The 18,123-nt window shown below is 45.4% G+C and overlaps 1 protein-coding gene across 1 annotated transcript in view; it reads left to right on the top strand.

The window, feature by feature from the left end:
* The first annotated feature begins 1,618 nt into the window (after window positions 1-1,618).
* The window catches only part of PSKH1 (protein serine kinase H1), a 30,400-nt gene continuing 13,895 nt past the window's right edge, over window positions 1,619-18,123 (top strand). Inside the window, exon 1 of the mRNA XM_009957701.2 lies at window positions 1,619-2,563. Coding sequence (XP_009956003.1) covers window positions 1,619-2,563 — 945 coding nt within the window. The remainder of the gene's footprint in view (window positions 2,564-18,123) is intronic.

The raw sequence follows: 18,123 nt of genomic DNA on the forward strand, positions 1-18,123 counted from the left end.
CTAGCTGTAGTTCTTTATTTAACTTTTGTCATGGTACTTTAGTCTGAATGAACACCCGGTTACAGGACAGCCCTTGGTGACAGTCAGTGAAGGTTTCTGTGAAGTTGCTTTTTTATTTCTGCTGTATGCACCCGAGTATAGGCATGTTTGTGCATGGTGGGTGTGCTTGACTTCATGGTACTGCCAGGAGGTCTCCCACGAGAAGTTACTTTGGTGATGTCTGATTTTCAAATTGAATCTTAACTAAAGCCTTGTTTTCTTACCAGGCTGGATGTAGAGTCTAAACTACTTCTGAGTGTCCCTCTAAAGCAGACGTTTCTTGTTCCTCCACATAATTCTCCTGATGGAAGACCAACGGGGGTTCCTGTTCTGCTCTTTGTGCTGAGTAACTGCCTGGAGAGGTGGTGAATGAGTGAAGACACGCTTGGTAATGGTAAGGCATACAATGACATTGCAAGGCTAATGGCTTTTCTGCAGCCTTCTGTGAAGGCTGAGGCACCATATTGGTGGGCTCTGAGCCAAAGAGTAGGAATTTAAAGCTGCTTGGCTAACTGCCAGAGCAGTTTCTCCATCTCCTAGCCAGTCATACTGTTTTAATCAGCATCTAAACACTTGCTGAAGTGCGGCCGATTTGGTTTTGGTGGAATACAGTGTGATGAGCTAGACCTCCCTTTGCTCTAGTCTGGGCCAGCTGGTCGAAATTCCGGTTCCACTTCCTACACCCAGCTCCATATGGAAAACCAGAAGTGCCACTTGGTAACTGAAGATGCAAAAGAAAGCAAAGCTGAGTCAGGATGTTAGAATATGTCAAAACCCACCTTGATTTCTTAGGATTTGAAGAAAGGGAATTGCCAGCTGTGGTTAAATGTGGGCTGCATTTTTGCAGGGGATGCAGGGAGTTAATTGGTAAAAATGCATCTTAAAACCAGCATGCCTCTGTCTCCATGTTCCCCGCCTCCTGCACAGTTTCCTTCATCCCCAGGAGCACAGCAGTGAGAGGTGTGAGACACCGGTACAGCTTCAATATAAAGAAAATCTTAGGAAGATTTGTAAAATGAACAAGTTGCTAAGATACTTTATGGAGTTTCTAGTGAGAAATTCCAAAACTGTAAGATTCAGAATGGCTGCTGTCTTAGGAAGTTTAGCAGATTAAACAAAATAAAGGAAAATGCTTGACTCTTTCCTTAAGTTGATTTTTATGAATCATTGGGGCTGGGCAAGATGACTTCCAGGGGTCTCATCCAACCTCATCCATTCTGCGACTCCAGTGCTCAGCTGGGAGCGTTAAACAAACTATGCTTAATAAAGATCCTGGGTGATTTGCACAGACCGTGGCTAGTTTTTATAGGTGCTATCTTCACTAGCTTGGGATGAAAGCAGCGAAGCTCTGCGGTATGGTACCATGAAAATCACCAGCTCTTCGTGTGCGGTAGCATGGCTCCATCGAGATGCGAAGCACTTGTGGTTTTTTCCAGTTTGAAACTTTGCTGCACTAATTCCTCTTTATGTTTCTTCTCATTCTTGTGCTAAGGTTTAAATGTGGGAATTGCCCTGGCTGTGGTTGCTGCTGCTGCTGCCTTGGGAAGATGCCTTGATAGGGAATTAACACCATTCAGTGATGGGCTGTGGGACAAGCAAAGTGCTTCCTGAGCCCCCCAAGGATGTGCAGCTAGACCTGGTTAAAAAAGTCGAACCTTACACAGGCCACAGTGACATATACAAGCATTTCATCAAAGATGAGTGTGGGGCCATCATCAAAGCTGGCTCTCCCTCACCTCCGCATCGCGCTAACCCCTATCCTGGGAACCACCTGCCTGCCCACATGGACCAGCCTGAACCCCGCAAGAACAAAGTGGCTAAATACCGTGCCAAATTTGACCCCCGAGTGACAGCCAAGTACGACATTAAAGCTCTGATCGGGAGAGGGAGTTTTAGCCGCGTTGTACGGGTGGAACACAAGGCTACCAAGCAGCCGTACGCAATCAAGATGATAGAGACCAAATACCGGGAGGGGAGGGAAGTGTGTGAGTCGGAGCTTAGTGTGCTACGGCGGGTTCGGCACACCAATATAATCCAGCTTATTGAGGTGTTTGAGACCCAGGACCGTGTGTACATGGTGATGGAATTGGCGACCGGAGGAGAGCTCTTTGATCGGATCATCGCTAAAGGTTCCTTCACTGAGAGAGATGCCACGCGTGTGCTGCAGATGGTGTTGGATGGTGTGAAGTACTTGCACACGCTGGGGATCACGCACCGGGACTTAAAACCAGAGAATCTGCTGTACTACCATCCGGGAACAGATTCCAAAATCATGATTACAGACTTTGGACTGGCAAGTGCTCGGAAGAAGGGAGATGACTGCCTGATGAAAACCACGTGTGGGACCCCGGAGTACATCGCTCCTGAGATCCTGGTCAGGAAGCCGTACACGAACTCTGTGGACATGTGGGCTCTGGGTGTTATCTCGTACATTCTCCTGAGCGGCACAATGCCCTTTGAAGATGACAACCGCACCCGCTTGTATCGGCAGATCCTGAAAGGAAAATACAGTTACTCAGGCGAGGTGAGTCTGCCAAGGGTTAAGGTGAGGGGAAGGCAAACAAGAAGGTCTCTGTAGGTGGGTCTTTGTGATGAGCAGAAGCTGCCTGTTGTGTTCAGGGTGGTAACATTGCCAGGGTTAAAAAAAAAATAAATCTGTGATTCTGGCTTTTAAAATCCTTTCCTGTTTTCTGTCTACTTTCCAAAACTGCTTCCAGTGCAGCACAGTGTAACTGTGTATCTAAAGAAAGAAATCTCTTCTGTAGAACAGAACTGGAGGGACTGGCAGAACTGGAGTGCTGGTGGGTTTCTAGCTGGGGAGAGCTCAGCCATGGTAAGCTGCTGTTTGATGCTTCACTGTTGAAAACTGTGCCAGGGTGAGTGAACTGCAGTGGTATGCACCTAGTCTGATTTCTGATACAAACCCAAGTGTAGTCTGAAACATACCTTTGCTGAAAGACAAGGTTATGGCAGACAAAGGGGAACTCGCTCCTTAAATCTGGAGACATGAGCATTTCTGAAATCAGTCTGCGTTGTCTCCGGAGGTGACAAAATTAAGGATTGAAGGATAGTTTTCTTAAATGGACAGAGGAACCCTGGGGGATAGATTTGAGGCAGAAGATGGGTGCCCCTACCCTCCCAGAATCCCATCGCTCTGCAGAATGGCCAGGTGCTGGGCTGACCCAGCTCCTGCTGCCTTCCTTCTCGTCGTGGTGGGAGATGTTGGTTACCAGCCAGCTCCTTTACCAGCACAGTTGCCAAGGGTAGGCATAACCTCACGAAGAATCACACTTACAGAAAGTGGGGGTATCCAAATTTGGAAGTTGCATTTCTGCTTGTATCCCTTACTGGAAATATTTAAAAAAATGAAGCTTTTATAACCTCTCTTTAGTAAGAGAGGAGAGTGTTTAGATTCCATGAGATGAAGCCCACTGGGAAAGTGTTAATGAGTGACTAAGTTTATGAATCTGAAATTACAGTAAAGTAACTGTCAAAAAACCAAGAATAAGTTAATGATTATTCCCGTATTTGTAGGTGTGACAGGTATGTTGGCATTTTAGTGATGGATGTAAGGAGTCTAACATGTTAAGTTTTTAAACATATTAAGCTGATTTAGGATTGTGTTTAAAAGAAAATCACTCCCTGAAGGGTTTTCAGAAGCATCAGTGAGTCTTTTATACTTTAAAGCTGTCAGGCCAGCTTGTGTTAATTGTTGGAATATCCAAGTCAAGTGAAGCTGAGGAATATTGGCATAGGAGGCCACCGAGGAGAGCCCAGATTTGATACCTGTGTGAATCTTGTTAATTCTTCCTGTAAGCACTCCTCAGAAGGGCCCTGGTACGCAGAGGAGACACCAAGATGAGGAGTCATAAACTCCCAAATTTGGCAGTTTCTGGGCCGAGCATGTTACTTCTTTCAGAAACTGCAGTGCTTGATTAGTTTCTTGCCAAAAGTACTCTATCAGCTGCTTCCTTGAGCTCCAAGCTTCAGCTGACTTTGGCAGCCTTTGCCTCTTTTGTTAATTTGCCGCGTTAATACAATTTGTTCACCACTTGCAGAGTTTTAAAAATGCAGCTGGGTTATCCTAATGGAGAACAGATTAATTACCAGCTGCCTGTAATATCTGCAGGGTCACACTGACAGGCAAAGTCCTAGTTACCTCATAACCAGGGGTGGTAGATATATAAGAAATTATTTTTCTCACGTGAAAAGGCCAGTTTGCTGGTGTTTGTTGCGTAGCAGAAGGCATTTCGAGTGCGAGCACCTCCTCGTAATTTCCCATTCGAGCAGTCAGTAGGTGCTGGCTTGGCACAGCCTGGCTGTTGGCCTCCAGGCAGCAGAGTTCAGAGCTTGCTGGGTTCCTTGGCCATACTCGGGTCCGGTCCTTTTTAGCTTGCTCCATTGTGTTCATCTTGGCCATTAATTTTTCTCCTCTCCTTCCAGTTCTTTTGAAGAAGCAGCATGGTGTGAGTTTTTTGAGGGTGAGTTGGTTGGTTGGTTTGGGGTTTTTTTTGGGTGGAATTTCTCCCTTTTAGTTTGGTTCCCTAGTTCTGTGTCGGCCCCATGCCAGAGGTACCGGAAGGTCAGAGAGGCCATTGAGTCTGAATTTGCTTCTTTCCTTTGGGGACCTGTTTCTATTGTTAGTCTCTCTAATGTTCTCTGATGACGGGTTCCATAGTTTACTTAAAAAACACATGGAAAAGATGTTCCCTTCTCTTAGTTCTTATTTGTCTGCTCATGTAACAGGTATTTTTCTAGGTATGTCTCCTTAATTCCCATTACTTGAGAAACTGGTGGGTAACCTTTCCATGTCCACCTGTCAGTTATCTTTAGACTTCTTTAGATTACTTTTTTTTGGGTGGAGTGGTTTTTTTTTTTTTTTTTTGAGGCTGAAGATCTATCTGTGTTTAGTGCCTCCTATGCAATATATTTCATAGACCTGATTTTTGCCGTTCCCCTTCTCTAGGCTTCACATAATCTTTCGGATGGGGTGATACGTGAGCAATGTGGCTTCGTGTTGTGGTGTAGAAAGGTCTCTCTGGTTGTTCACTGCTTCTTCCCATAGGGTTTCTGGTGCTGTATTTGTTTCTTTGACACCTCTGAGCATTTGGATGATGATGTAGAGTGGCCCACTGTGACTCCAAGAGGTTTCCTGAGTGTTAATAGCTGATTGCGGGATGTCATGGTGTCTGCATAACATGGTGTGTTCCCTCTGATGTCTCCACCCCTCAGTGCATGAGCTTGAGTTTAGTGACACTGAATTTTGTGACTGTCATTCAGCTTTGTCACTTGCTATTTTTATCTTTTTTCAGAATTTTTTTTATTAAATTTAGCATGCTGTCCAGGACAGCGTCTGCCCGTTACTGTGAAATGTGGTGATTCTGCAGTCTTAGAAGCAAGTGGTGGGATACAGGTTTGACACCCAATAAATGGTGCTGATGATATTGAGCTGAGAGGTTAAACACGAAGCTGGGGCAGTCGTGAGAGACCACGTGACAAATTGGCTGGTGTTTGGTGTGGGCAAACCTGAACTGGTCCCATGGGAAGATGGGCACTTTGAATTTTCTATAAATGACAGTGCGCCCTGAAGGTGCTGAAGGTAATAGACAGCAACTGTTCTGAGTGTTCCCTGGGGTGATTGAATTTGGTGTCCTCTGGTCCTTGTGCCAGAACCGAATTATTTTGAGAGATTTTGTGACTTCATTGCGACTAGGGCCACTGGGTGCTTATAGGTTGTGTGCACAAAGGTAGCACATGTGCCACAGGGAAAGCTTTAGACTATGTATTTTGAAAGTGCCAGTGCACAAGCCTGAAGCATTTTACTTGTTTTCCCACCACAAATTACGTACTTTAGGAGGCTGTTATGGATACTGTGTGTGACATGAGTGGTTGTTTTGGAAAGGTGTAGGTATTTTACTGCTTGGAAAGCAAGTATGTGTCAGCCAGTATCATGTATCTTTTGCCCAGATGCTTTCTGTTCTTCCAGAGCCAGGGAAAATGGATGCTTTAATTTACCGGTGTAATTAAGCCTATGCCCCTAAATTGCAGGCAGATTTGACTGTAGCCAGGTATTGGCAGGAGATGCAGTAATAGGCTACCCACTTTGTGAATAAATTCTAGGTGGAAACGAAGTGATCCAGATATTTAGAGGTGCCTGGCATGTTTCCTGCAACTTTGCTAGCTTTCTTGAAGCCATGTTCTGGATTTCTAGATGCTTCCAAATTTCCGGTGTTCAGAAAATTGCTCTTTTTTTGTGTTACACCGGAAGAAGTGGGAAGATGTCGGAAAGGAGGCTGCTGATAAGTTTGTCAGACTATATGGGAATGGCAGGAGCCATAAGTCCTGGCTTATTTGGAGGAAGAATGGGCAGAATACTTGACTGCATTGCAGAAAGTGCGTGTCTTGGATGCAGAAGGAGAGATTTCATGGGAACAACTGCTTTTCTTCTCTGTAATGTGAACTTTGAAGATGTGAAGTTGAAGAAGAAATGTTGAAAGAAGCCTGCAAAGTGCCCAGAGCTGACAGCTTGAGCTGTGCGGCTCAGACGAGTTTCAACAGGGGAGGAGGGAGCCATCTTCCGAGCTGTATTGCCGTACCATGTCACGCAGCAGCAATGCCTGGGGTTTGCTGAGAATCAGTGCCGAGTCCCACTTTTTGAAGGGTCTGGCCTCAAAACGTGGTCCAAGAGGACAAAGCTGTATTGAGAGTGGGATAAAAGCCAAGACGCATGCTGACCTGAGAAGTAGCTCCATCCTCTTGAAAAACAAGTGTGCTCGTGTCCAGCTACTGTAATTGCTTTCTGACTGGGACCCTCTTACCACTGCTCTCCTGTTCCTGGAGTGTGAGGTCTGTTTGAAGAGGCTATTAGCAGATCAATAGGGGAGGTCTCCCATAATAGGTTATTCAGGTACTGCTGATGTCAGTGCTCTGATTATCTCTTGTATCTCCTTCTGTACTTTCTGAACTGCTTGGAGCAATAGGTAGGGTGAGGAATGAAGAAAAGCTGGCTTTGTAACTGGACGTGCTTTTTTTTCTGAGCATCTCTGAGTAAGGGTTAGTGGGCTATTGAGGCTGCATTTGATGTAGCCTGTTAGGAAGTCATTCTCTTTCACTTGTTTTGTTAGAACTCACTGAAAAGAAGATTTGGCAATATTTTAATTGAAATCTTGGGGATAAAACTGATTTCTGGGGGTCTCTGTAGCTTGAAAACTTGTCTGAGGAATAAAGCTGGAATTCCATTCACAGTTTCCTTTGAATTTGAAAGTGCAGAAATGAACATTGAACCATCATTATCTTGCTAGGATGGGCTTGCTCTGGTTCTATTTCAAAGCTTGTCCTTGTGTTGAATATTGATACTTTTATGTTGCTTTACACACCTGGGAAACTTGCTGGAAGCAGTGGAAGATAATATATGTTATGGTTAAATTGGGAAACTGAGCAAGGATGTATGGATTGTTCTGTTTTTGATACCTGATCTGGGCAAATCATCTCGCCTTGTGGTCTGTTCTCCTGTTCATAAAACAGAATCAGCTTTTTGTAGTCTGTTGACTGCTGGTGAGGTTGGTGTGCGCTGGTGTGGGAACATCTCTTAATCAGTTTAAAACCAAAAAGCTTGTTCTAAATAATAGTGGATACATTGATAAATGTGATGTAAGGAGAGACATATTTGGTAAGTGAAGGAAGCTAGGCATTGCAAGTCTGTAGGAGCTCTGCAAGGGACTTGGCAGCCATGCAGGGAGATGATCTGGTTTTGTGTGGCTTGCTTAAATTGTCCAGTGATGTTTAATGAAGTTCCTTCACCAAAGGCTCTTGAAGGAACTTTGCAGCTGTAATGTGATAGTGGCTTTTGTGTGGAGATAATTTGCTGAAGATAATATATGGTCCGTTCCATGGGGAAGGAAGAAACAGTGAAGTTTGAAGGATCTGGTCCCTTCTGCCCAAAAGCAATCTGGACAAAGTTGGCTAATGAAGCTGCGCAGTCATTGATCATACGGAGTTCTTCAGATGGTGAAAACAAGGGCTGTGGACCTTAGAAGTTTGCCTGAGTTCAAAGAGCAACTGGATGAATTCATGGAAGATAAATCAATGGAGAGACTGACACTAAAAAGTCCTGAGTGTGGATAAAGAGATCCCTAAACCGCAAATTTTTGAGGCTTGAGAAAATGGGGGGCTGTTAAGTGCAACACAGGGACTGTTTTCTTGGACTCTGCCTCTGTACCTGGTGTCATCTGATGTTGGAGACACCATACTGGACTGGCTAGGTCTTTGATCCATTAATCTTCAGTCCTGTTAGAGGTGCTAGTCTATCCTCTCATTTCATCCCTCAGCTGGGGGCTTCATCCACTCCCAAGAGTTATTGAGCTGAGTAATAGGCAGCCTGCAGAGCAGATAGTGCTCCAAGGTTGTGCGTGCAGCATTTGGGACACCTGCCTATGTGCTGGGGTGTTCAGCCATCCTGTCGGACATTGATGGAGCACATACTGCACGTCTCATGTGGTTTTGACTTGTGGTTTGGAGGCAGCATTGTTTCAGCTGAGTTTGAGAATCGGAAATCAATCCCAAGGCTTATCAAGTCCCATGGGCTAATTTTACTTGCTGTATAATACTCCTTTGGAAAGGCTAGACTTGTAAAAAGTGAGGAGGGTAAATGTTTCCTATTAAATGGAAATGTTCTTGAACTCTTTAATTACGACCCTGTGCTGGAGCTCCCCTGTAGGCAGGTGAAAAAGCAGGCAATGTATACAGACTAAGTGGTAATAAAAAATGCATTTTGCAGATCATAAAATTAGTTTAAGTTCCCTTTCTCCTGCAGAATTTTTTTTTTTCCCTTGGGAGAAATTAGTCTATCTTAACTTTATACATCTATAAAGGAAAATGTGGTGTGAATTGCATTCTGCTTGTGACTCTCCCTTCTCTGTTGAGTGACTCGCTCAGATTTGAAGCATGTACACAGAACCTGTCTAGATCTAGTGCTCCCTGCTGCTCTTAATATGATGGCTTCATTCGTTGACAGCTCCCCTTGCTAGTTAGTGTTGCACTTTGGAGTTCTGCTTGCTTACTTTCTTTGCACACCCAAGAACATCCCAAGATGCTGGCTTCCCTCTTGCTTTACTGTTAGATGTGCAAGGATGATGGCAACTTTGGTGGATGGCTGCTAAAGCCCTGTGTCGAAGTGTCTAAGCGAGTCTTTCTGATCCCATGCAGTGCCTTTCCCCACTAACTTCATGTGGAATACAAACCCTTCTGTAGTTTCAGAAACATGGATGCCTTTCATGTGAGGGCATGCCTAGAAACACGTCCCCTTCAAACTGAGGATTCTTGTGGGTCTTCACCGAAGTCTAATTTTTAAGGCTTGCTCATTGCTTCATTTAAAAACTGGCTTTTTCTCTCTAGCTAAACCTCAAACCTCCAGCCAGGCTCTCATTTTAAGTCTGAACCTTCGCAGCATCCCTTTCTTCTGACTCGACAAGTCCATTCTTGCTCTGCTCTCTGACATGCAGATCTCTGCTGCATGCTTTTCATATAGCTTGTTTCCTTGGCCATGTCCACCCAGATTTCCTCTTCTCCATCTCTTTATTTGGGTAACCTACGCTTTCTACCTAGGCTCCTTTGCAACCTGGGTTCACCCGATCTGTGGCTGCTTGTTGGCAAAGGTTGTAATGCTGAAAGGGAGTGCTGTGGTCCTGACATGGATGGCAGCTTCCTAGGATAACCAACAAGACTGGAGACTTGGTCATATACATGGGCTTCACGTGGTCATAATATGGAAAGATAACTACAGTGCACATAAAAACATTGTAAGTAACAATTTTATAATATTTTTTTGAAGTTATGTCAAGTCAAATAAAGAGCACCTATTTCTAAATCTACATACCATTATTTGTGGTAACTTTATGAAGAAATCAATGACATTCATGCATTGCTTCTGTTTTTTATTTTGCAACAGACTGGCAGGCGCCAGTCCAGACAGTATCTGCAGTACAATGTTGCAAGGTGTACCACTGAACTTAAAATTACGGGAAGATTTAGGTTCTGTGCTTCAGCAAGCCTCTGGTCCAAACCTACGTTCAGAGCAGGGCTAAATTTAAAGGTAGATGAGGTTGCTTAGCACCTTGTTCACTCAAGCACTGAAAGTTTGCAAGGATGGATGTGTCACCACCTGTCTGGGCCCTGTCCCGGGGCTGCCCCAGTCTCGAGGGAACAGACAGACAGAATTTACCTGGTTGCAGCTTGACAGTCACCGCTTCCCTTTTCACTGAACATCTCTGAGACATCTGGTATGGTGTCATCTTCTCTGTAACTGCCCTGACAGTACTGGCAGATGCAGTTAGATCCCATCCTGTTTCTCCAGCTAGTTGAGGTCCTTCTGCATGGTGGTCTCGCCCTCTTGCGTTTTGACAACTCCTCCAAGTCTTGGTCAACAGCACCAAGAAGCAAATACTAAAAATTTTAATGCTAAAGAGAAATTTGCAGCTCAAATGGCTTCAGAGCAGAACCAAAGGAGAGGCTTGATGTGCAGGTTGTATGTGCATAGCATTACTTTTTTATTTTCTTGAGCATTCAGCATCTTAATGGTCATCTGCCCTGGGCTTGGAGTTGGAAGTGCCAAGTTAAATGCAGGTGTTGAGTATACCCTGCAGGTTTTGTTATGGATGGATTCAGGCTGGAAGAATGAATGATAGAATGATAGACTGGTTTGGGTTGGAAGGGGCCTTAAAGATCATCCAATTCCAACCCCCTACCATGGACAGGGACACCTTCCACTAGACCAGGTTGCTCAAAGCCCCATCCAGCCTGGCCTCAAACACTGCCAGGGAGGGGGCAGCCACAGCTTCTCTGGGCAGCCTGTGCCAGTGTCTCACCACCCTCAGGGTGAAGAATTTCTTCCTTGCATCTAATCTAAATCTCCCCCCTTTCAGTTTAAAACCATTAACCCTTGTCCTATCACTACACTCCCTGATCAAGAGTCCCTCCCCACCTTTCCTGTAGCCCCCTTTAAGCACTGGAAGGCTGCTAGAAGGTCTCCCCCAGAGCCTTCACTTCTTCAGGGTGAACAACTCTGTCAGCCTGTCTTCTAGGCTAGCACCTAGGAGAGGTGCTCCAGCCCTCTGATCGTCTTCATGGCCCTCCTCCAGACTTTTTCCAACAGGTCTATGTCCTTTTTTTGCAGGGGACCCCAAAGCTGGACGCAGCACTGCAGGTGGGGTCTCACCAGAGCAGAGTCGAGTCCTTAATTATGTGAAGAACAAGTTACCCTAGTAGATGAGTGGAGTAACGTGATGTTCCCATAATAACTAACTCAGTCTATGGAAGTAAAGAAACAAAACCCTTTCTCCTCAAACTGTTTTCCCTGCCTGCGGGTGACACCAGAAGCAGGCAGAACAAAGAGTGCTGGCAGCGCATTAGCGAGCAAACTGCGTGCCTGTGCTGTTAGGTGCTACCTGACAGAGAGCAAGATAAAAATATGAAAAGCAATTTCAAAGCAGCTGATGCATGCTTACAGGATGAGTCCTTACCCTAAGTACGTTGGGACGTCTGTAGAGTGTTTCCAAAGTATTCTTGTAATTGTCCTCATTGCAGAGGTTGGTTAAAAGACTATGGGGAACTTGTAACCACTCAAATCCCTTGCAACACGTAACAGAGGAGACGGATGGCAGTCTTGTCAACTTTTAATATTAATTTCCTGCATTTATTCAACTTTCTGGGAGAGAATGGGGTAGAGCTTGAACCCAGGCTTCTTCTGACTTGCTTGGGAACTGGTTACTGAACTGCCTATCCCTCTCTAATGGGACTGATCAGTGATTGTATTATCAGGACTGTGGTCAGGCTTTCTACCAAATGACAAACTTGTTCTACAAAAGGCACAAGCAATAAAAAGAAACAGCAATTATTCTTGGTAACCTCCTTCCCCTAAAAACTGCAGATGGAAATGTGTAGTGGCAGAGATCCACAGGAAAAAAAAACCCAACTCAACTTTCTATTTTGCATACTCGTGTTTTAGCAGAGAAGCTAATTTCCTGTAGGAGAGGGAAAAACTTACACTTGTATATCCCAGAAAACAGCTCTTCACAATCCCTATGGCTTTGCAGGGGAGTTCAGTCAGTATAGGGCAAACATTCTCAGATTTTGAATGTGGCTTTTTAAAGAACAGTAAGTTTTGTATCGATGCTGCAGCAGGTGTGATCCTTGACGGGCCAGCTGCCGGTCCTGGAATGGCTCCTGCGTGTTTGCACTTCTGGTCATTTAGAATTAATTACATATGCCTATATAATAAAAAAAAAAAAAAAAAGAAACAACTGTCTTTTGTGTTTTGATGACAAAACATATGACCACTTTAGAAAAAAAAAAAAAAAAAATTAGAAAAAACCAGCTGTTTCTATTTTGTGCTTTGTTTGCCCCAGAAGTTTGTCCAGTTTTTTTTCCTGCAGTTCGTAACTATAGCTTTGTTACATATCATAAAGCTTTGTGTAATATGTTATAGGCTAATTAAATTGGTTATAGGGTAGCAACTGCCTTGAAGGAGGGAAAACTCTCCCTCTGGTGATTTCCTTCTAGTACATCTCTTGTTTAAGATGGGCAGTAAGGCAGTCTGGCTTCCCCCAGTTTGGACTGGAGTAGGTCTTCTGGAAAACATTAAAAGCAGATTAAAAAAAATCCCAGGAACAGAGAAGCACCGCTGCCCTCTAATGTTGCCATTGGTCCTCTGTATTTTTTTTTTTAATGCAGGAGATGACGTACCCTCAAGAGGCCGGGAAGGCTAGTATGTGTCTCCTGTTTATTGAAGAGTTATCAGTGTCCTGTGCTGCCCTTTGCTCTAAGAGTTGCTCCTTGCAAAGCCGCCTTATTCTTCTGGAAGTTCTCTGTTGGCTCGGTGCCTGGGAGGCTTGGGATGCAGCGGGACCACTCGCTCGTGGGGATCCCAGCCGGTCGCGCTGACCCATGGTGTTGCCCTCCCTGGCTGTGCCAGTCGGTCCTTAGACCCATTAGAGGCTTTTGCAAGACATGGTCATCACCTTGGCCTCTGATCTCCATGCCAGAAGGGAGGAGAGATTTCAAACCAGCAAGGTGGCCAATTTTTGAGTCTTCTCCCTGGAGTTTGAGTGTCCCAAGCAGTTGGAATATAGCATAACAGGGAAAACAGGGACAGGGCAGCTGAAGGCAAGGTTTAAAACCACATTTGGGGTTCTCGTTTTCATGATCATACAAGTCTTTGGGATGATGTTTTAGCCTTCTTGGGGGAAGAGTGAATTTTTTGCTTCTAGCAACTGCTCTCTTTATTTCCTGTGAGCCACATTAGGTGGTAGAAGTGTTTTACAATAGTCCTGTTGTTAGAGAAATGCATTTTTTTCTAAAAATTAGAGATATTTTTTTCTCTGTGTAAGGAAGAATTTTTTTTTGTATAAGTTGCTGAGCCCTTTGCCTGGAAAAAGAGAAAAAAATCAATTTACAGAGGAATGCTTTTGCATCTCATACAGCTATGAGAACGTGGTGATTTTTAAGTAAAGCAACAAGAGTGTTGGCGAGATGCGGTCAGATGGCTCTCTGTTGAAAAGGGCACTATGCTCTGCTTTGAAGAGCTGAAACACTTGAACAGGATGAAAGTGTGCTTCTCCTAGCCTGGCACAAAACACCAAGGCCAGCCGTAGAAACGCAGTTCTCTTAGCTTCTGCTCTTTCTTTTCTTTTAATGCGCCTGCTGGGTGTGAGTAGAGGTGGATTTGCGTTGCTCTGAACGTATCTGAGAGCTGAAGTGTTTGTCCAGATCTCTCCTGCTGCAGGAGCAGACATCTTGGCCTCTCCGAAACACGATATGCTTGATTAGAACCTGGAAAATCCTCCAGCCTCCTGCACGTATCAGTGACCACGCTTCTACAAAACTTTAGCGTGCCGTATTGGAAAACACTTTATTTACAGGTAAAGAAACACCTTTTCCAGTAAAAGGGCTTTGAAATCCAAGTATGCATTTAAAAATCAATTCCCCTTTGCTTTGGCTGCTTCTTGAGGTTTTTTTGAACATTTTTTTTCTCTGACGGAATTGGTGTGTCACAAGGACCCTTCTCAAAATCATTCCTTTTGCCTTTCAACTATGTACTTCAGCTTATGTTGCAACTCAGCTGTGAAGGTAACTCCAAATCCCAGTGTTGGCCCACAAGCGGGGTCCTGTGCCTGGTGTGCAATAAGCCAATCGTACGCACACAGCTGTGATATATTTATTTCAGTTCTACACAGAAAAAGGTGCTGGGTGGAAATTACCCAAAGCTAGGACACCTCCTTGTTTCACTCTACAGTTTATATACACTTTTACTTCAGTATTTCCTGCCCTCAACACCTCCCAGGTTTGTGTGGTTGGTTAGTAATTTGCATACAATTACACAACTTAATTATTCCGCATGTTCAGAGGGTTGGTGTCTCTTTTGGGCAGGGGTCTTCTAACTAAGGGCTGTGATTTTGCGTATTACAATGGGGGTACTTCTTGTAAGGACACTATTATCTGTTGTTATTCTGACTGCTCCAAAACAGAGTATGACCAAAATTGGCCTCTTGGGCAGGATGTTCCTCTGTATCAGTCTTTCAGTTCTTCTTCAAGGGCGTGGTTGCTGGTTGGGCAGGCATTGCTGGTACAAAGTGACTGACTTGGCTTTGCTGGCTAGGTGCAAAGTGCCTGGTCCATCAGGGAAAAGACAAGGAGCCAGGTGTCTTGTGAAACTGACCTGCAAACTAACCTACCAAGCAAGGCTGTTTACGTGGCATATTAAATACAGATCTAATCTTTTTGGTGTTACACTATGCTAGGGCAGGATAAGCAAGGAGAGGGGTGATCTTTCTCTGCATACATCTTTCATTTCCATACAGCTATGGTCTGCAACACCCCATTAAGAGTTTCTGTTTCACAGAATCGTGTGTGTCGTCAGGTCAGTGCATTTTCTGTGTCTGTGCCTTGTGGCAGGTGAGTTGGCTGGGCTTTCCTGTGGTTTGGGTTTGCGGTTTCTGCGGCTGGAAGCATCTGTTGAAACAATGAGGTGGAAACACCACGTGCTTCACTGTGGTGGCTTGTTTGTGCTGTGCGGATTTATTCTGGTGTGTCAAGCGGAGGAGCCCAGGGTGGAAACTCTGTCTAAGCCTCGAAGCCCCTCGAAACAAAGGAAGCAGGGAGTGAGTCTCGGTGGAGGAGGGTTTTTTTTCCCCAGTAATTTAATTCACAGCCCCTTGTCTCTAGGGCTGCTCTCCATACCAGCAGCACCTGTGGGTTCAAGGCAGGGTGAAGAGCAGCAGCTGAGCATTTTAGTTAAGTTTTTCGGGTGAATGACTGGGTTTGGGAAAGTGGTGCACAGCGTATGGCGTGTAATTACGGCAAGGATGGTGGAAGGCAGGAGCCACATCTGAGGGAAAAGGTCTTGCAATAATGCTGTGATTTGATGCATTGTATTTTCATTTTTGCATCTCTTGGCCCTATAAAATCCTGTTAATGGTGGAATACTATTTCTGCAGAATTAGGGATGTAGGAATAAGGGTAGGGTAGAAAAAGAATCTTAAGCTGCCTCTGTGCAGACTATACGTTATTAGCAGTAAGGATTTGAACTATCGGCTGCCATTGGTGTCTGAGCCCTTTACAGTTCCCTAAAAATAAATGAGGCAGTTTCCTCTTTTACCTTTGGCTGATTTCATTCCTTTGCTTTCTAAATACAAGAGCTGTCCTCTCCGCCCCCTTGCTAGAGATCATCACCACAGAGTGGGAGTCTGGGCTTCTGGGCAAAGCTGTGTTTGAAGTTGGTACTGGGATCAGGGGTCAGTACTGGGACCGGTGCTATTCAATATATTCATCAATGACCTGGACGAGGGAACAGAGTGCACTGACAGCAGGTTTGCTGATGACCTGGACGAGGGAACAGAGTGCACTGACAGCAGGTTTGCTGATGACACAGAACTGGGAGGAGTGGCTGCCACCAGAAGGCTGTGCTGCCATTCAGTGAGACCTGGACAGGCTGGAAAGCTGGGTGAGGAGAAATTTAATGAAATACAAGGGCAAGTGCAGAGTCTTGCATCTGGGAAAGAACAACCTCATGTACCAGTCTAGGTTGGGGACTGAGCTGTTAAGAGTAGTGTAGGGGAAAGGGACCTGGGGGTCCTGGTGGACAGCAGCATGGCCATGAGCCAGCAATGTGCCCTCATGGCCAAGAAGGCCAATGGCATCCTGGGGTGTATTAGAAGGGGCGTGGTCAGTAGGTCGAGAGAGGTTCTCCTCCCCTTCTACTCTGCCCTGGTGAGACTGCATCTGGAATAGTGTGTCCAGTTCCGGGCCCCTCAGTTCAAGAAGGGCAGGGAACTGCTTGAAAGAGTCCAGCGCAGAGCCACAAAGATGATGAAGGGGTGGAACATCTCCCTCATGCTGAAAAGCTGAGGGAGCTGGGTCTCTTTAGCTTGGAGAGGAGGAGACTGAGGAGTGACCTCATTGATGTTTATAAATACATAAAGGGCGAGTGTCAGGAGGATGGAGCCGGGCTCTTCTCAGTGACGGCCAGTGATAGGACAAGGGGCAACGGGTGCAAGCTGGAGCACAGGAGATTCCATGTGAAGATAAGGAAAAACTATTTTATTGTGAGAGTGACAGAGCACTGGAACAGGCTGCCCAGAGAGGTTGTGGAGTCTCCTTCTCTGGAGACATTCAAAACCTGCCTGGACGTGTTCCTGTGTGATCTACTCTAGGTGGTCTGGCTCTGGCAGGGGGGTTGGACTAGATGATCTTTCGAGGTCCCTTCCAATCCCTAACATTCTGTGATTCTGTGAAGTTCAGCTGCTCCCTGAGCAGGGCTTAAGGTGCAACCCTTGCGCAGGGTGCAAGTGCTCGTCTTATTCTGTCGGTGCTGTGACACACGTAGGAGTTTATCACTGCAGGTTCTAGGGTGAGTGGATGAGGTGACATCTTAAACTAATACAGTTGGTCTGTTAAAGACACGAGGGTGGTATGGCTCCAGGATATTCTATGGAAATACAAAACTAAAAGAGCAGTGTGACTCTAGAGGCACAGGGAGCCCTGACTGGCACCTGTAAAACACTTCTAAAGTGAGGTTTCAGGTAGGTGCTGTAAATGTGTTGCACTCTGGAGAAACTTACAGCATCTTCCTAGTTCCCATTGGAGCCCCCAACTGAGCTTAGAGGTTTTGAAGAGCTGGCACCTAGCCGTAGTTCCAGCTGCTGTCACTGCTGCAGGTTAAAAGCTAGTTTTAAGGATGGAGATCTCTCACCTCCCTGGTGAGCTCTGCAAAGAAGGGCTCTAAGCACACACCTTGTTGCAAATTGTTTTGTGGCCTGTAATTGACGCTGCCTTAGAGAGAGACAGTTGGACCTGGTATATTTGGAACAACCTGCTGTTGAAAGGTAGCTCAGATTTCCTCTTACTAGAATTTGGGACTTCCCTAGCAGTTGCAGTATGCTCCTGCCCTGGGGTGAGACAAAGGAGGAGTTAACCAGCATACGTGGCATAGGTAGGAAATCAAGATTTTGATTTCAGAAAGTTAAAATTCTCTTTCCATCTGCAAAAACTGTTTTGAGGAGCTTCTGTTGGTGCTGATTTGGATGGCTGAAAAGATACTTCCTAAGCCCGGAGTTTTTCTTGGTAGTCTCTTTACCTAATCCCCGAAATCCCTAAATCTGACAAGATTGTGATTGAAGCTTTCAGGCTGGTAGACACCAGGGAATTGGGTTAGTTGTTTTGAGCTGGAAGGGGTGGTTCAAGCCAACAGCGGGGCATCCAAGTTCCCTGGTTTTGAACATGAGCTTCAGGGCCGGCTCTTCTGCCCTCTCCGTTTTTGCCACCCTGCTGCTTCACCCTCCTGCTGCCCTGAGTAAGTGGATGCTTTTATGGATTTTCCTGAAAACTGAGCTTTTACTAATAGACCAGATTAGTGTTGATTGGTGAAATGGGAGCCACAGAGACAAGTTGAGGAGCGGCAGAACGTGCTGACAGTGGCTATTAAGAGACACCCGCTGTTAATGCAGCGTATGCCTGACTGCTGGTGTGGACGTATGCCTGGCTGTGTGTCTATGGCTTGTGAACTTCCATCAGCACGGTACACACTGCACAGCA

The sequence above is a fragment of the Leptosomus discolor genome, chromosome 8, assembly GCF_034619465.1.
Source record: "Leptosomus discolor isolate bLepDis1 chromosome 8, bLepDis1.hap2, whole genome shotgun sequence".
Classification (NCBI taxonomy): Eukaryota; Metazoa; Chordata; class Aves; order Leptosomiformes; family Leptosomidae; genus Leptosomus; species Leptosomus discolor.